At 36.6% G+C, this 18265-nt stretch overlaps 1 protein-coding gene across 1 annotated transcript in view; it reads right to left on the reverse strand.

Moving 5' to 3' along the window:
* TMPRSS11D (transmembrane serine protease 11D) overlaps positions 1-18265 on the reverse strand; it is a 54616-nt gene that overhangs the window by 26544 nt on the left and 9807 nt on the right. The window contains exons 2-3 of the mRNA XM_077846632.1: positions 8194-8315; positions 6165-6283 (exon numbers count right to left, since the gene is read on the reverse strand). Of these exons, the coding sequence (XP_077702758.1) occupies positions 6165-6283; positions 8194-8315 (241 nt within the window). The remainder of the gene's footprint in view (positions 1-6164; positions 6284-8193; positions 8316-18265) is intronic.

An 18265-nucleotide genomic window follows, 5' to 3' on the forward strand; every position in this document is an offset into this window, starting at 1 on the left:
ATGAGTAGCCAAAACATGTATTATTTATTTATAAATTATATACATGTAATAATACTGTACTGCTGACAATATATATTATAAAACATTGACAAAATTAGAAATTAAAAAGGCTGAGTTATAGAACAAACATTAAGGAATTGTATTCCATTTATATTTAATAATAATATTTTCCCTGTTAATGTGACTGGATAGAATTTTTAATTTTTGAAACACTTTGTGATAAAATGACTCAAAGTTATGATTCTAAGTTTAATTTAAATACTTGGTTTGAAGTTCTGAAGAAGTTTCCACAGAATTATGTGGCTCATATGCATAAAGTACATCACCTGCAGAATTTAATAAATAATGACACAAAGCTGTCGGTCCATCCCACACATTGTGCAAAAGTTTTCTTGAAGTTCAGCAAGTGACTTTCCATCTTCCCTGAGGTCAACTGGTTATCCTTGCAAACCAAATAAAATGTGTTTCATATTATATGTTTTTAAAGAAATGTGTTCCAAATCAACCAAGCATGATTGTTAATCCTTCTCCTCTGCTAATTTTTATGTGTGTACGTCTAAGCAGTTTCATAGATAACATGCATCATTTTCAGTAAGACAGAAGAAAATCCAAAAACCTAATGATGGACTCATTGCTAAACATGTTTTCAGTCTTCTCTCCATGGTATGAGTTTTATGTAAAATGTGGCTAATTTCTTTTACTTACACCATGAAGAAACAGGATGTGTACATGTGTGTATGTGTCTTCAAAGAAAGGTATTGCTTCACCCGGTAATTTGGCTCTAGTCAGGAGCAGTAAAGTGTCAGTTCTGTCATTATGTTTCTGTTCTCTTACTGGTTCACTACTGTCCGTGCATGTTAGAATGATCTCCAAATTGTGGGTTTTAAAATTTGTGTTTTGCAGGATTTTCTGTTTTCCTTGTTGATTCAGTTTATTTAAAACTAGGTAATAGAATCTTTAAATCTAGCTGAAACTGCACATGATTGAAATCTATTCAGAGAACATAAATATACTGTAACCTAGTCAGTTCTGCTGTGTCACTGCTCTTCCCCTCTTCTCTCAAAATATCTTTGCGCACATTGTGTGGGAGCAGGTGACATAAAACCAAACAAGGGTGCCAGTGTCAATTCCCTTATTAAATAATAGGAAAGCACTTCCTTTCTTCTAAAAAAATATTCTTTGTGGGAAAAATACATGTAGAGTGATATCTGATTATTTGAGTATTCACAATTATTGTGAATCTCTTCCTGGAATGCACAACACCATTTTGGAGACCGCTGTGAGCCTAACTGCAATGATGTCTTTATTTTGTGTCCCTAAGAGTTGGCACAGGAACCAAAAGACAGAATGGATCATTTATTTATTCATTCAAAAAACATTTGAATGTCAAGTGTGTACCAAATTATTTTTTAGGCATTAAGTAACAATCGATGCTCATTAAATGAATGTACCTGAAATGAATTTTATCCAGAAGCCCTGCTGGTCTAAGTGATGCGATAAGATTAATCTCAAATTGATAACTGTTTTCTCTATCTTCCTATGTCCTAGTTTGTTTATGGGACTATAATTAGGTATATTTTGGAAAAAATGGCAATTGTTTGCAGAATTTGTTGCAATAACAGTCCCGATACCAAAGGAGAGTTTCAACAGTTTAGCTGATCCCAGGTATGAATCCCAACTGAAGTCTTTTGTTTTACTTAGAAAGACCCATCCAATCAGAATGTACTCATAGTTTTGACACATGTATTTTGCAAACAGTTTCTTTCATTATTTTTAGATGACCTTGTTCTTTTTTTCACTCATTCAACGACAGTTTTTGAGCACTTCCTGCACTGCACATCCCTTCTATCAAGCACTGGGATACAATGATGATAGAAAATAAACAGTCTTTGCCATTATGGAGCTTATATTTAAGGGGGGCAGACAAGTACCAATCAAGTTATTATTCACATTTGAATAAATTATAAGTACAATAATATTATAGAGCCATTTGATCCAACCAATGAGATTAGAGAGATTCCTCAGAGGAAATGCTTATGGAGTTGAGATTTTTAGGAAGAATCAGTCAGCTAATTGAAGAGGAAGGAAAAGCCTCACAGATGAAGTCAGTGGTTCATGCAAAGTCCCGAGATGGGAACACACAGGTTGTTTTAGGAATGAAAGAAGGCCAGTGCAACAATAGCATGGAGAGCAAGGAGGCTAGGGTGACAGAAAGGCCAGACCATGCAGGTCTTGTTAGTGTGTAAAGATTTTGGCCTTTAACATAAATGGTGGCAGTCAGTGAAGTGTTTTAAACAAAAGGATAATATAGTTAGATTTGCAGTTTGAGAATAATTTCTTTTTTTGTAAAAGATTTATTTATTTTAGAGAGAGAAAGAGAGAGAGAGGAGCATGGTGGGAAAGGGCAGAGGGAGAGGGAGAGAGAATCTCAAGCAGACTCTACTGCTGAGTGGAGCCTGATGTAGGGCCTGATCTCAAGACTTTGAGATCATGACCTGAGCTGAAACCAAGAGTCAGACACTTAACTGACTGTGCCACTCAGGTGCCCCAAGAATAATTTCTTTTGTTGTATATGGAAATTCAACATTAGGGAAGAAATTGTGCAAATTAGTTGTGCTATTTTATTTATTTTTAATTTTTTTAAAGATCTTATTTATTTATCCATAGACACACACTGAGAGAGAGAGAGAGAGAGAGAGAGAGAGAGAGGCAGAGATACAGGTAGAGGGAGAAGCAGGCTCCATGCAGGGAGCTTGATTGGGACTTGATCCTGGGATTCCAGGATCACCAGAGGCCACCAGACTCCAGAATCCAGGCCACCCATGTGTCCCAGTTGTGCTATTTTAGTGCTTGAGAGTAGAAGTGGCTTTGGAAGAGCATGGTGTTAGGTATGAAGAGAAACGAATGGATATGAGGGACATAGAGGGGATAAAACTCACAAGGGTTGGTAATAGATTGGATATTTAGAATGATAGAGGACAGTAGGTCAAAGATGAATTCTAGGTTTTTGGTTTGGAAAAGTGAATAAATGTTGTTGTCCTTATGGGAACAGGGCTATTGGAAGAAGGCTACTATAATGTGGGGAGAACATGAGTTTGATTATGAGACATAATATATTTGAGATTTAAAAAACAACAACAGCCAGGTAGAGATATTAAGCTGGCAGTTGGGTGAAAAGGTCTGAAGTACAGAAGAAAAATCTGGGCTTGAGACCAAGTGAGTCATTAGATAAGTATTGGTTGAAGTAATATTCATGGATGAGATCATCTAAAGATACAAAAGTGTGACTGGAGAAAAGAGCAAGGTCAAAACCTTGGGGAATTTCAACATTGAATATTAGTGTACAGGAGGGTGATCCTGTAAGGACACAGAGGAGTGGCTGGAGAGGCAGGATAGGAAAAACAGATGAATGAATATCATGCTTGAAAGTCACAAAATCATAGACTTTTTATGTTAGAATGTACTATAAAAATCATCTGGTCTAATGATTTTATTTCACTGATGAGTAAACAGAGCTAGAAAATACATGTGAATTGCCTAATGTAATAGAATGTTCTGAGACTACTCTGCTTATTAAGTATAACAATGCTGTCTGTGGGACAAGGATAATGATGGTACTCATGTTACCATTGGGAAATGGTGTGATCCTTGGATTTGGAGTCAGGAGACCTTGGTTTGAATTCTGGTTCTACTACTCTTCACTTGACTGACCTGTTTCCTCATCTCACAACCTTTACTTTACCCATCTATAAAAATGATTTGTTAATTCATGTGGCTGTCGTAAACCGGAGGTTAGAAAGTGCCTTGTAAACTGTAAATTAACACTGCATTAGAGTATAATTCATATAGTGTTTTTTTATATAGTGTTTTTAATGTTCAAAGTGTTTTCACAGAAGGATAAATATTTCAAGGGAAATCTTTCTCTGCCAGATGTTTAGATATATTGTAAAACCACAGTACTCGAAATAGCATCGTACTGGTACAGGCAAAGATTAATCAATGAAGGAAAAGTACAGACAAAAGAAAAGGAGCAATTTAGTGTATAATAAAGGTGGCCTGACAAATCCATTGCACTATTTAACACACTGTTTTGGTACTACCACCTACGTATTTTGGGAATAAAGCTGGATCTCTGCCCTGTTGCAAAGTAAATTACAGATGAATAAAAGATAAAACTATAAAAACTGAAATAATAAAACTATAAAAAGAAAACGAAGGTGAATATTTTAAAGAGAATTTAGAGTGGAGAAAGCCATTTTTAGCTTGACACAAAAGTGAGCAATCATAAAAAAGATTGATAATTTGGCTATACGAAAAGTTAAATGTTTAACATTTAGAAAAACCTACAATATAAACAAGATTGAGAGTCAAATCATATTATTAGAGAAATATATGCAATTTGAATGATAGGCAGCTTTGATATTCTAGTAAGGATAAGTTTTTTATTTTTCCAAATCCACATAAAATAGACAAGAGCTCCAGAAGAAAATGGGAAAGGTCATGACCAGGCAATTCTCACCTATTGGATTAGCAACCATTAAAATGATTTACAATGCTGCATCATATTAATGCTGTGGGGAAATAAGCATACCTGCGTATACCTATGTACTGCTGTTGAGAATGTGAACTGGAGCACTTCTGGAGTTTAGTCTAAAAATTAATCTTAAAAATGCATTAGGCCACTAAATTTGATATAAGCAAGTGATTGAATAAATATATGGAGAGAATATACAAATAGAAGAATTTTAAATAGTCTTCAAATATTCAGAGCATAGCTCTCCACTCTTCTAACTCCTTATGTGTGGATTAGACATAGTGTCTTCCTTCTAAAGAGTATGATATGGAAAAGGGAGGGAATAACTTTACAATGTTGAAACCTGATGATCACTGCTTCAGCTGGGTGATTAAGTCAACAGTGATAAGTCATATACTGACAGTGTAATGAACCCCCTTCATGTGATGGAATGAAAATGATACTGTTCCTCTTTGGTCTTCTTCCCTCCCCAAAACCTGTAACTCCACTCTAAACAAGAGAAAATATTGGGGAAAAAAAGGCCACTTGCAGTACTCTGCAAAATGTCAAGGTTCTCGAAAACAGGGAACGTCTTAGGAACTGTCATAGAGTCTCTCCCCAAATCACTGATTCAGCTACTTATTCTGATCTCATTAAACATTTAAATGATATACCTAACTTCATTTGGTCTAATCCCATGCTAACTAAGCAGATGTTTCATAACTTGGCTTCCAGCGAAGTTTGCCTCTGGGGGAAAATGTGTTAGACAAGCCAATGATTCAGTCCTTCAGCCATAAGAGTTCTCATTATAGATTAACTTAGTGGTTCCCAAAGTGTGGTCCTTGGACCATTAGCACCAGTATCACCTGGGAACTTAGAAATGCAAATTTTTGGATCCACCCTAGACCTACCTATTGAATCAGCAAGCTCTGACATCAGGACCCAGAAATCCATGTTTTGACAAGCATGACAGGTGACTCTGTTACATGCTAAAGTTTTAGAGCCATTGGATTAATTTGTATTCTTAGGACTCTTTAAAAAGGTAAGTAAGCAGCCTTGAGATTGGTCAACTCTGACTCTGTGGGTTAAAGACCAGACTCTAGTCCATGGTCATAAATGAATGCAAAAGGTCCACTTGTGGGGTTTCCTGGCAGGCCTCTTCAAGTGAAAGCCTGACCTTGCTTTGCATACTTTCTATGCCTATCATTGAACCAGAGTAAGATGTTGTCTAAACTATGTTATTATTGACATGCAAACATGTCTGTTAACACCTGCCACCTGTGTATTTAATTGGACAAGAAAAAAGGAAAGAAGGCAAAATGGAAAGAATTAAAAAGGCAATTTCAAGGAGAGCAGTCATAAATACTCAACTTGAACAAACAGCAGACTTCCAACCTTTGAAGTCATAATCATATAAAATAAGAATTTACTCAAGAGTTTTCTAATGCTTTTCACTTATAACTTAAAAAATGTAAAGAACCACTATACTAGCAAATTAACTTGGAGAAAGCCCAAAGAACCACATCTTTTACTATACAGGGAATTAAAATATGCAGAGCATTTAGTAATTACAAATAGATCACAAAATATTAGATTTATTATCAGACTTGTTTTATGATGGAATAAAGAGCAAAGACAAATATTAACTTACCAGAGATTCAATTCTTCCACTCAAAGTCCTGTATTCTTGTGTCCCTGGTGAATTTAATTGATTACTATATTGGACATTTAGGATTTGAAAACTGCTATGGTAAAAGTAAGACTTTTGATCTGGAAAACAAAGAAAAGGCAAAGTCAGTCTCACCACTAAGTACTTTAATTTACCCTGGATTACAGGATGCTATATTACACAATTAAAAAAATTTGGTTCTCTTAGAGAAAGCCCCAAACTTATTAGAAATGTAGCTATAATAAAATTATTTTCTTTCAGTTTTTTGAAAAACTGACAGATTTAAGAAATGTAAGGATGTAAGATGTAAGGATGTAATGATGTAAGGATGTAAGAAAACGAGAGCAGCATTATTTGTGAAATTAAACTGCTGAGATGTATCATAATTTTCATTTTTACTATGTTTTAGGGAGATTTATGATTGCTGATTTATTCATTCAAGAAGTATTAATGAATGTCTATAATATGCTATTATTCATTTATCACTAAGGAATAACCCAAATGAATTCTGAATAGTTTTAAAAATTATTTCAAATAATTATCGTTGTAGAGGAATTGATGGCTTGTCCTTAGTTTTTTAGACTAAGCTAGAAAATAAGCCTTTGAACAAGATAACAGGTTGGTTGTCCAGTGTGAATTGTTTTTACCAAAAATAAGCCTTCCAGAGGACATATTCAGCCATGTGAAGAAAGTAAACATTTCCGAAACACGCTGTATACCTCTTAGAAACGTTATGAACATGAATGTAATTTAACCTGTCCCAGGAAAAATCTCTGCTTTCTTTTGATCATTCATATGTATAATTTATGCAGAGAATTACCTCAATCAGGGGAAAGAGCTGGAGAGCCTGGTGGAAGGGTAATATAGTCCTTTGTGGTGGAAGGACAAGTCTTTTGAGGGCAATGAATGGTCACTGGGACACATTCTGAAGAGCACTAACCTAGACTCCTCCACCTGTGTGATAATATAGTGCCATTAAGAGTGAAAATTCATTAATGTATTGGAAATTTGAGGTTTCATGCCTCTGTAATTCACCTTAGATGTAGTCAACTTCAGGTGATTTGATAGCAAAATGTAGCTATAATTTTATAATTAGCATGACAGAAAAGATTATTCATTATCACTGGTTTTCCTAATGTTGGTAATTTTATTATACCCTCAAGAGTTTTTCAACTTTCACATAAATAAACAGTTTTGCCGATTTACAAGAGAACATACAATAAATTATATTCTGTCTCTCCATACTTATACATACCCATATACCTACACACACACTCACACATGTGATTTCAATGATTCACAGAATTATAACTGGAATAAAATAACCCCAAAGTGCATTTTAAAGTGAAAAAAGCAGATTATAGCATATATTATTTAGTGAATTTGACAGATTTTATTTATCTACATTAAAACATCTGAAAGAATATTCACTGGGATAATAACATTATGAGTAAACAGGGTATCATGTATTCTTTATATTGTTTCTTGCTCATGTGTCCTATATTTTTGTATTATAATAATAATAAGAGAAATAATAAGAGATTCTTTTTAAATTTTGTTTTTACTTCTTATCTTTCATAATGGTCCTCTCAAGATTGTTTTATCTGGAGAAAGATCATGAATTAACAAATACTAACAGATTTTTAGATGTTGAAACTTAAAGTTCTTTGCAATATATCACTTTTACAATTTTATTGGGTTATTATATGAAGAAGGAAATAATGCTATTAAATGAGAAAACAAAATAGGCAAATTTTGGCTATTTTGGCTAGAAAAATTCTTGCCTGGGTAATGATGTTTATTATGCTAAAAAAAGAGAGAGAAGAGAAAAAAGTACTGATTGAAGGAAAATATAGACATAAACATATATTTAGGGATATATAAGACATACAATTATGTTATATTAAGAAAGAAAAGTGGCAATAGAAGAGAGAATGCCAGACTTTTCATCTGAAGACATATTTAGTTATTTGGTTTGAAAAGTAGAACTTTGAGTCTTCTAAGTACTTACCAAACGCTAAGAAGTGGATGAGTAGAGCTATGGTTACGGCCAGGATTACCACCCCTGCCACAACAACGAAACACACTACATATGGATTCAGGAATCTTGAGCCTGATGGCACCCGTGCTGGCCTTAAAACAAGAGAAAATGATCAGAGACTAATCCTTTCACTCAGAGAAGCCATTACTTCAGTGCTCATGAACATTTTCTGCCTTCCTAAGTCTTTTAGCCTGAATATAGTTTTTTTTTTAAGATTTTATTTATATATTCATGAGAGAATATATAATCCCCACAGGGAGCCTGATGAGGGGCTCGATCTCAGGACCCGGGGATCATGACCTGAGCCAAAGGCAGAGGCTCAACTCCTGAGCCGCCCAGGTGCCCCAACATAGTTCTATTTATAGGAAACAACATGATTCTTGATCAGGAGATGATCCTGAAATTGAACCTGAACTAACAACATTCTCCTTAATGACTTTTCTTTCAAAATTTTTTCAGCACAAAAATGCTGACATTTTGGTAGTTTGATGAAAAGATAAGTAAATCTGGCCTACGCTTTGCAGTTATTTTCCCTTCTTCTGCCAGTTGATGAGGTTCTCAAGAGTAACAACTAATTGTACTGTTTTATTGTCTTTCCAAGACACTATGTTGGACACTTACTATAATAAATCTCCCTTAACTGGGCACCATCTCCACCAGTGTACAGAAGGGGAGTCATTCTGGGTGGGGAGAGGGGCGGAGGGATTCAGAACGTAGCATTTCTCACTGTCATATTCTCTATATTATTAAAAATGGGGTGTGACCAGAGGTTAAGTGCTCAGATCTAGGAGAGTAGCAAGCTCCTGAAGTGAATTAGAACTGTCCCAATAGCAGATTTGTGTGATTTATTATTTTCCCCCATGAATCTGTCAACTGCAGTCTAAGCCAATACATTTGTGCTAATATAATATCTGGTAATTATTAGGTCCTATCTTCTTCACCCCCTCCCCACAACCACATTCACTTGCACTGGGGAGGTAACCAGAAGGGCTGTGTGAATTTCTGTTTTATCACTTCTTTGCTTAGGGATCATGTTGTCATTTATCTGAGACTTTCCTATTCTGACAAATGGTATTAATAATATCTGCCTCACAGGCCGTCTTGAAGATCAATGAGGTTATGTTAGGAAATATATTTCTAGTTAAATAGGTTATCTACTAGGGCATGTGCCTCTTGAGGGGAAAGACAGTATGCATGTTTATGTTTCTGACACTTTGCAGAGTGCCTGGCACAAATAGGCAGTTCATAAATATTCATAATATTTAAAAATATTTGTTACATATGTTAACTTCTGAGCATGTTTCCGATATAAAGCCTTAACATAGCTGAAAAGCAGTTACATTTAGCAAGAATATAGTCTTTCATTTTTCCTATTTGTTTTGCCAACATTCTGATATAAGTGTAAAGAGAACACTCTGAGGGTCAGTGATTCCCAGACACTTAGTTTCCATAGCAGGGTTGCCTGATGTTGTTTGGCCTCTACACAACTCACAGACTTATAGAAGAGCACTTCCTGGTGTTTTGCAATGTACCAACTGCACATTGTATTCTGTGGTTCTGGGACCAGTAACATATCAGGTGATTGTTAGAAGCCAACCTAGACTTGGCCAACTTTCAGCTTTGGAGAATAAAGACATTAAACATACAGACCATGCTCAAACATTATCAATTAGTGAAAGGTCATTCACGTGAAGTAGGAAGGACATAGTCTCAGGCTAACATAAAATGAGTGATTTAGCTTTAGCTTTATATCTTTTTACTATATTGCTCTTATTTGTTCATTTTGCTATACTGGTGAAAATCGACCTTTAATGACACCTGTCCAGAGTCCAACATTTGGAAACTCCTACTGTGGTAAGCTCCAAATGGAAAAAATTGGCACTTTAACCTTTGCTGATTCTAGAGACTCAGTTTACTTATCTGTCACCATATGTAGTCACGGAACCAATGACATGCGATCACAAATGCACAGTGTTTGGCATTTGTGATGTCAGTAAATGTTAGTGGGTGCTGAGTAGTGGCAGAGCCAAAAGGAGACAGAATTGGGGTCCAGGGTAAACCCCAAAGCCTGAATAATTTCCAAACTGATTGATCCTTTTCCTCAACTGGAAATGAACTAATGTGTCAAGATTTATGAGTGTGGAGAAGAAGTGCTGACAAACAAGGAGTAAGCTGGAGGCCGAAAACAAAAACCGAAGGCTAGAGTCAGCATGTGCTGTGTTAGCTTGGATGAGGCTCCCATGGGAATGACTTTAGCGCCGACTTTGCTTCAGTTCATGGAAAACACCTTAAACTCAATGACTAAAAAAGCATCATGAGACATATGACTCAATAAACAATGGGTGTGTAGCTCAAATCACCTTAATCTCACATGCCATAATTAATTGCATAAGAATGGGATGTTCCACCCCGTAGAAACAGCTGAAGAATTATCTACTCTCTTGTTGGTAGCGCAACTTGTCATTGAACGTTTGTATGTGGTTGATGACAAAGCTTATGCTAACGCAAAGTACGTTGTGTGCAATATTTACTTTGTTGACTATTAGAGATAAATGTTTGCAAACACTGAATTTTGACTCGATGTGATGGAAATCTGTGCAAGAAAATACTTTGCTTTCAAAGCTGATTCCTGATCAGTGAGATTTTTAGTGCTTGTGTTTGAACAAAGTAAAACAAAAAATTCAGTTATAACATGTTTAGCCAGCTTCTCCTTCTCTTTCACTTTCTTTTATTGACTTGGAAAAGTTAACAATGTTGGAAAATTTATTCAATACCTTTGAGAGTCTAAGCATCAGGCATTGAACATGTATATCGCCAGTCTTCTCAATTGTAAAGCAGAAAGCAGGTATTATGATCCCTGTTTTGAGGATAGGGAAACTGAGGCTCAGAGAGTAAATAACTCAAAATTACTCAGGAGTGGCAGAGCTGAGAACTGAAACTAGGTTGTTCTAAATCAACGCACATGCACTTCCTTTCACAGACAAGACCTCCCTCACACTACGGAAGACAGGAAAGCTTTGGGACTCTCCTATCTCTTTTGACTTCATTTGGGGGAAGCAAAAGTGATCAACATCCACTGAGTGCTAGGACTCTGTCTTACACATAGCAAGTGTGCAATAAAATAATTATTCATTTAATTTTAATTTGAAAGAAAAATATTAATATATCAAAGTTATTTAGGAATATTAATTAATCTTTGCCATTGACACATAGTTATAACCAATATAGGGCTATGGATTAATAGAGCCAATTGGCAATCATTTCCATTATCTGCAAGAATGGAGGAAAACAGTGACAGGGTAATTGCAAATTCAAATGCATATGGTATGTATATAAAGGACTTATAGACAATTTTGTGTCCTTTTAAGTAAGATTTCAGGTATCATAGTAATCAAGATTTGGTCCACAGTCATCTTCTCCTATGAAGCATTCTTTCTTGATAATCCCAGTTAAAGACCATGGTATCAGGAAGCACTTTATAGGATAACATTTCCTAGGATAGATCCTCAGCCCAGAACTCTGTCTTTGAGCTCCATGCCATCATTGCCAGTCACCACCAGACATCTTATGGATGCTTACAACTTCCCAAAATGTGAGAGGTCTGGGAATGGGGTGAAGGTGAGATATTTTCTCCCTGGATTTTTACCAGTCTCAGAGGATTCCACCTGTCACTTGATCACCAAGCCTTGATTGGTGTTTCCAATTGTTGTCCCTCCAGAGAGGGATTTTGCAGCTCTTGGGCTGGAAGGAAGCTGTGTGTGTGTATGTTGTATTTATGAGTATATATCTCGCACTCACGCATTGTCCTCTGCTATTTTTATTTAGGTTGTAGGTGTGAGGAGAGACTGTGTGTAGGGGGAAAGAAAGGAGAGACAGCTTCATTGTCTCTGAAATGAGAGCTTCCTTTTGCTTTCTCTATTGCCTGAGAGCTTTGGGTCTGGAGGCCTGACCACCAGGCCATGGGCTGCCCAAGTATGAAACCTAGAGGTGGTGGTTCATACCCAAACCACAGCCTGTATGTCTCTGGGGAACTTCTTTCTTTAAAGGGAAGGAGATGAGGGGCTGTGAATTGGTTATTAGTTTCTGAGTTTTACCTAGTAAAGTAAAATCTAAGAAAAAAAAAAAAGAAAGAAAGAAACCCATTCTGAAACTGAACTTTTCTCCCAGCACCACACTCCCTACTATTTCTAAAATTGATGAATGTCACTACCATCTACCTGGTGCCCTAATTTGGAGACCTAGGAATTAGCTGCACCTGATCCCTCCTGGTCACTTATCACATTCAAGAGGTCACCACACAGTTTTTATCTTATACTTAAATCTTTTTTTCCTATGCCCTCTATTTTATTCTTAATTTTGACTGTTACCACTTGACTTATATTACTTGAAATGCCTCTTAACTGGTCTCCCTTCTTCCATTAACTCAGTCATTATTACTGTTATTAATTAGTTAACACAAGAGGCATTGGTGAGTGACTTCAATGTTCTAGGAACTGGAATACAATGAAAAGAAACAGACAAACATAGCAGTCCTAATGGTGAAGGGAAACAGAAATGAATAAGATAAATAAAATAAGGGGAAAAAGCATAGAGGTGGGAAAGGAAGTGTGTATATGGTGCTGAAAATTTAGGTAGAGTGGCCAAGAAAGGCCACACTGAGAAGGTGACATTTGAATAAAGACCAGAAGCAGGTGAGTTAGCAAGCTATGAAGATACCAGGAGATGAATGATTTCAGCAGAGGTAAGAATAGGTGCTGAGCCAGGAGCTTGCTTGGTAAATTTGAGAAACAGCAAGGGGGTGGCAGCTGGACTGGGGTAGAATGAGCAAGGTAGAGGTGGTGAGCATGAAAAAGAGATAAGGTCAGAAAGATAGGAATAGGAGTTAGCAGGTGGGGCAGATCTTTTAGGGCTTTGCACGTAAGGGCTTTGGTCTGCCTTCTGAGTGAAATGAAAAGTCTTTGAGGGTTTTGAGCAAAGGAGTGACATCAGATCTATTTCTCTAATAGGATCACTGAGTGACGGGATGAAGAGGGGGATGACAGGTCATTCAGTAATTGAGGTGGGAAATAATAGTAGTTTAGACAAGCATGGTGGTAGAGGTGGTGAGAAATGTCTAATTTGTATATATTTTTAATTTAGCCCCTAAAGGATTTGTTGATGATTCCCTTATGAAATATGGGAAAAAGAGGAATCTAGATTGAATTCAAGATTTTTACTTCATTCTAATCAACTTTTCAAATCCTTCCTGAGTTGTTTGAATTTACATCTTAAGTTTGGACACTCTCCCCTTCCCCTGCCTCACTTGACATTTATCTGTATAGCTTGTCAGATCCTCAGGATGTCATCCAAACCTTCCACATGCCACTGAAAGCCCTTCACAGTCCCCTGTGCAGCTTCAGCTCCTGCCATATCCCCCTCTTAACCCCAGCCAGCCCAAATGAGACAGCCACTTCTGTATGTGATGACCCTTTGCCTAGAAAATCTTAGGCCTCAACTGTGTGCTAGATTCCCATTTTGTTCTTAAGGTAATTCAACCATCTTTCTTTTCCCTCCAGGTAGATACCTTCTTCTCCCAGAGCTTCCCCTCATCCGATCTCATACCGCCCAGTGAATTTCTCTATTCTAGTCCTTATTGCACCTGCCTCTAGGCTCTAACTCATGAAGAGTAGACGTATATCTTGTCTGTCAGGACATATCCCATCCCTAGCACAACACCCATTACAGAGTCCACATCAGGAATTATTTATGAAAAAATTGATGAATAACAATGCAAAGAGGGGTTTAAAAAATTTGACTATAATTTGGAGGAACTTTATATAGGATTATATAATGTGCATTTTTGTTTTAAATACTGGCAAAATATAGACTGGAGAATAATCTCTGCCATCTAATGAGTGCTTGCCATGTACCTGGCACTGTGTTGAGTTTTTCTACATCATTTAATTTAATCCTTGTAAATAAGCTTAGTTTACAGATGTTGAAATAGAAGCTTACTTACTCAGCTAGTAAGTGATGAGCTGGAATGTGAATCCAGGTCTGTCAAGCTCAAACTGCAAATGTCCACATCAAATGGGAAGAGATTTTTCTGTTAATTATGTTGTTGTTGTTATTCATTTCTATCACTCTACCTTATTGTTGATGCAAGGAAATGGAAGGTTCAAAAATACTGCTGTAGACCTTAGGTTACAGGATATTTAAACACAAATATTTGAATATGTGTGTGTTTATGTTACATTATACATTGGAGTTATGAAGACTATGAGAAATAGTCCAAAGTAAAGGGACTTAGTTTATTTTAGTCCATTTCATTAACTCTAGATGTTTATCACTAGGCAGGAAGTAGAGACTACCTAATTCAGGATATTAACTTTTTTCAGTTGAGAAACACTGCGTTTAAACAAGGTCTTGTTTAGAAGCTCAACAATGGAAAACACATTAAATGGAATAGATCTCCTGATTTAATTTGGGATGGGAGAAATGATACCCTCCTCCTCTTTCCAGCAAATTTTCACTGATCTAGTGCAACATTTTTCTTTTTTTCTTAAGTTTTTTTCTTCTTGGTAAACTCAAGCCCAAATGGAAAGAAGACACGAGGAAAAGGAAAAGAGACACGAGGATTATTCTGATTGCATGGTGGCAGAGTCAGTGCCACAGTTTTAAGATTTCTTGAATATATTTATTTTATTAAACCATGGTGCATTCTGAAAACTCTAGGTTCATATGGAAGATTAGAATCTTATCCTTGAATCACAAACCCACACCACTTTATGTGTGTATGCCTTTGGAATGTACTATGTGACTTTCTTTTAATTTAGGGACTTCTGTGCCAGTTTATTTTTATCTTGAGTAGTTTTTAAATAAGTTTAAAATCACCTTATACTTTCTGAGGATACAGAGGCTGCTCAAGTAGTCAGGGACCTGAGCTAACTTATGTAATACTTTGGTGAGAATTAGGAAAAGGCAGCTTTTCTGGGAGACAGAGACAGTGCTCCTTGGGCTGCATGCAGCTACCCTCTGGGACCGACAACTTGGCAAGAAGCATAGGCTCCTTCCTTCTCAGCTTCCAATCTTCCCCTGAGCCATGCAATTTTGTCCATTGCACAAACTTCACAACTGTATATAGCAGACCTGAAGTGGTGTGTTGAAGTTCTGGAATCTTCTACGTATAGGAAAAGCCAATCCAGGATTCAAATTCTTCTCACAAAGTTTGCAAGTTGATATGAACAAATGACTAATGTGTGTGTGTGTGTGTGTGTGCTCACACACGTGCGTGCGTGCATGCATATATGTATGTATCTAGTAGTGGAGTTGGGAGGTGATGATGTTTTATGAGATCCTGCCGCTAATGAAGTTAAGAGTGTGGACTCAATTGCTTCACAGGCTAGTTAAGCTTTTTCTTTCGTAGGATTTCATATATACTCTGGAACTCAGGTTCTTCTAAATAAATCAAGGTCATACAATGAATCCCAGGAGAGAGTGTGGCCACAAGAAGGCAAATCTACCTTTATTGCTGGGGGGGGGGGGAAATGCCTTCTCTAATGATGCTCTATTCATACTTGTCTAATTGGTCCTAAAATTGAAGGAATCGTTGTCTTATACTGGAAGTCCATGGACCTTTTCTCCATTTTATTTTATTATACTATTGAAATGTATTTCAAGATAATTTACCACAATTATTGCCTGATTTAGAAAAATTTCATTGAGTCCTAGTGATTGAGGCTGCATTAAACAACTACTAGAGAAAGAATATGATGGTCATGCTCCATCATAGTGTATCAAATCTTAATTTATTTGGACCCTGATAAGTTGAAAAATGGTTTTAGTTTTATAATATTTTCTTTGTTAATAATGTTCACTTTATGTTTCTGCAATAAATAAGGCAGAAACTGACATTTTTTGCAATTAAAAATGATTTCTTCTTTGATGAGATTTTCTTTGCTCCAATAGCAGTCATATTTTTGAAATAAAAGATTTGAGATATAAAAGATTTGTTTAGGGATCCCTGGGTGGCGCAGCGGTTTGGCGCCTGCCTTTGGCCCAGGGCGCGATCCTGGAGACGCAGGATCGAATCCCACGTCAGGCTCCCGGTGCATGGAGCCTGCTTCTCCCTCTGCCTGTGTCTCTGCCTCTCTCTCTCTCTCTCTCTCTCTGTGACTATCATAAATAAATAAAATCTTTAAAAAAAAAAAAAAAAAAAATAAAAGATTTGTTTAGTTGACTTTAAACTTCTGAGTATCGTGTTTCGTTCTCACATTGTAAAAGATTTCTACGGGGATGTGGAGAAAGACCTGGAGTTAGGGGATTTACATTGTAGAGTTAATCTTGTGTAATTATTAGTAGAAGATGTCTAAAGATTATTGACAGAGTCAGTTAAGGACTTGGAGGCATATTCTGGTTATTGCTTTGCTACACTTAATTTATACTTGCTTTTATAAGAAAGGCCATCTTTGCTGGAACTCAACAGCTGCCCAAAGGGTAGGTTCTGGCTCCCCTAATTGAGATTATGGAGGCTTCGCAGTATGCAAATGGGCACAGTGGCATTATGGTAGATGGTGGCATCTACGAAGGTGAGCCTACCTAGATGATTTGGAAACAACAGAACAGATAGAAATATTTCTTCTCATGGTGCTGATACTTTAAATGCATTTCTGTAGAATTCATCAATCTAGAAAGTAATGGGAGCAATATTTTGTTGACTCTACCATTGTCGAAGAATATATACCTAGTGTTTCAATACCAACAGTCATGACAGAAATTCCTGAGAGAAGTTACTTATCCATCTCCTTGCTAATTAATGTGAGGGAGAGCCTAGCATGTACTCTATGTACTCTGGAGGGCACTGCTATTCAATGTGAGTATTCCTTCTGAGCTCTAGAAAGTTAGCTATCGACAGAACCATTGAACCTAGAGCAGGTTCTAAGCAATGAACAATTATTTAGTTGAAGATTTGCTTCCATGTCTGCTTTCCGCCAAACAAAATTTTTGTCCTTAACTAGATTTAGTTTTCAAGAAATTAGGTGTTTTTCTCCCGCCCTTCTCTTTTCTTTATTCTTTTCCTTGTTTTCCTTTCCTTTTGTTCTTTATTTTTGACTGAAGATGATCTGTAACCTCTATTGGCATCAACATGATTTAGCCGACTTTCTGAAAATTATAAGGAAATATTCATGACAGTATAAATATGTGATATTTTATTTTCAAAAGGCTCTTTGGGAAATGAGTACCTGAGATTTTTAAATTTAAGCATATCTGCTGGGATGATTTTGATGATGGTGGCACAACTCCATAATATGCTAGTAACCACTGGATTGTACCCTTAAACAAGTGAGCTTTATGGTATAGAATTACATCTCAAAAAACTGTTAAAAATTAAAGTCATTTTTATTTTTATTTATTTATTTTTAAGATTTTATTTATTTATTTCTAAGAGACACAGAGAGAGAGGTAGAGACATAGGCAGAGGGAGAAGCAGGCTCACTGTGGTGAGCCTGATGTGGACTCAATCCCAGGACCCCAGGATCACGACCTAAGCCAAAAGCAGATGCTCAACCACTGAGCACCCAGGTGCCCTTAAAGTCATTTTTAAATGATTGTTATCTTCCTCCAGTAACACAATTATTAAGCTGTCAGTGAATAATTGACAGTGAGGGTAGGCTTGAACTCCCAGAAGCAGCAAAGGACTCAATAACCCATTCAGTTCAAGTTTCAATCCCAGTGCCATGCAATTCTCAGTGAGGTACTGGGATCCAGTGGTGTAATATTGTTGATAGCAAGCAATTGGTTTCAAATAATAGTTAAAGCCTCAGAGTTTTGAAATGTTTACTTCTTACACAATTCAGAGCAGATAATTCTAGCATAACATTGCTCTTACTGACTTGCATTTTCTTATATTTTGGGGTGGAGTTACAAGTAGTGCATGGGGAATTGCTTATAAGCCTGGTTAGATACATGGGAGTGTGTCACACATATTATTGTCATGTGTCAGGGTGGGGAAGAAAGGCTGGTAAGCCTCAGAAGTAAGCTTATATTTAAATTCAAGCTGTGA

This window comes from Canis aureus, chromosome 14 (genome assembly GCF_053574225.1).
Source record: "Canis aureus isolate CA01 chromosome 14, VMU_Caureus_v.1.0, whole genome shotgun sequence".
NCBI classification, from domain to species: domain Eukaryota; kingdom Metazoa; phylum Chordata; class Mammalia; order Carnivora; family Canidae; genus Canis; species Canis aureus.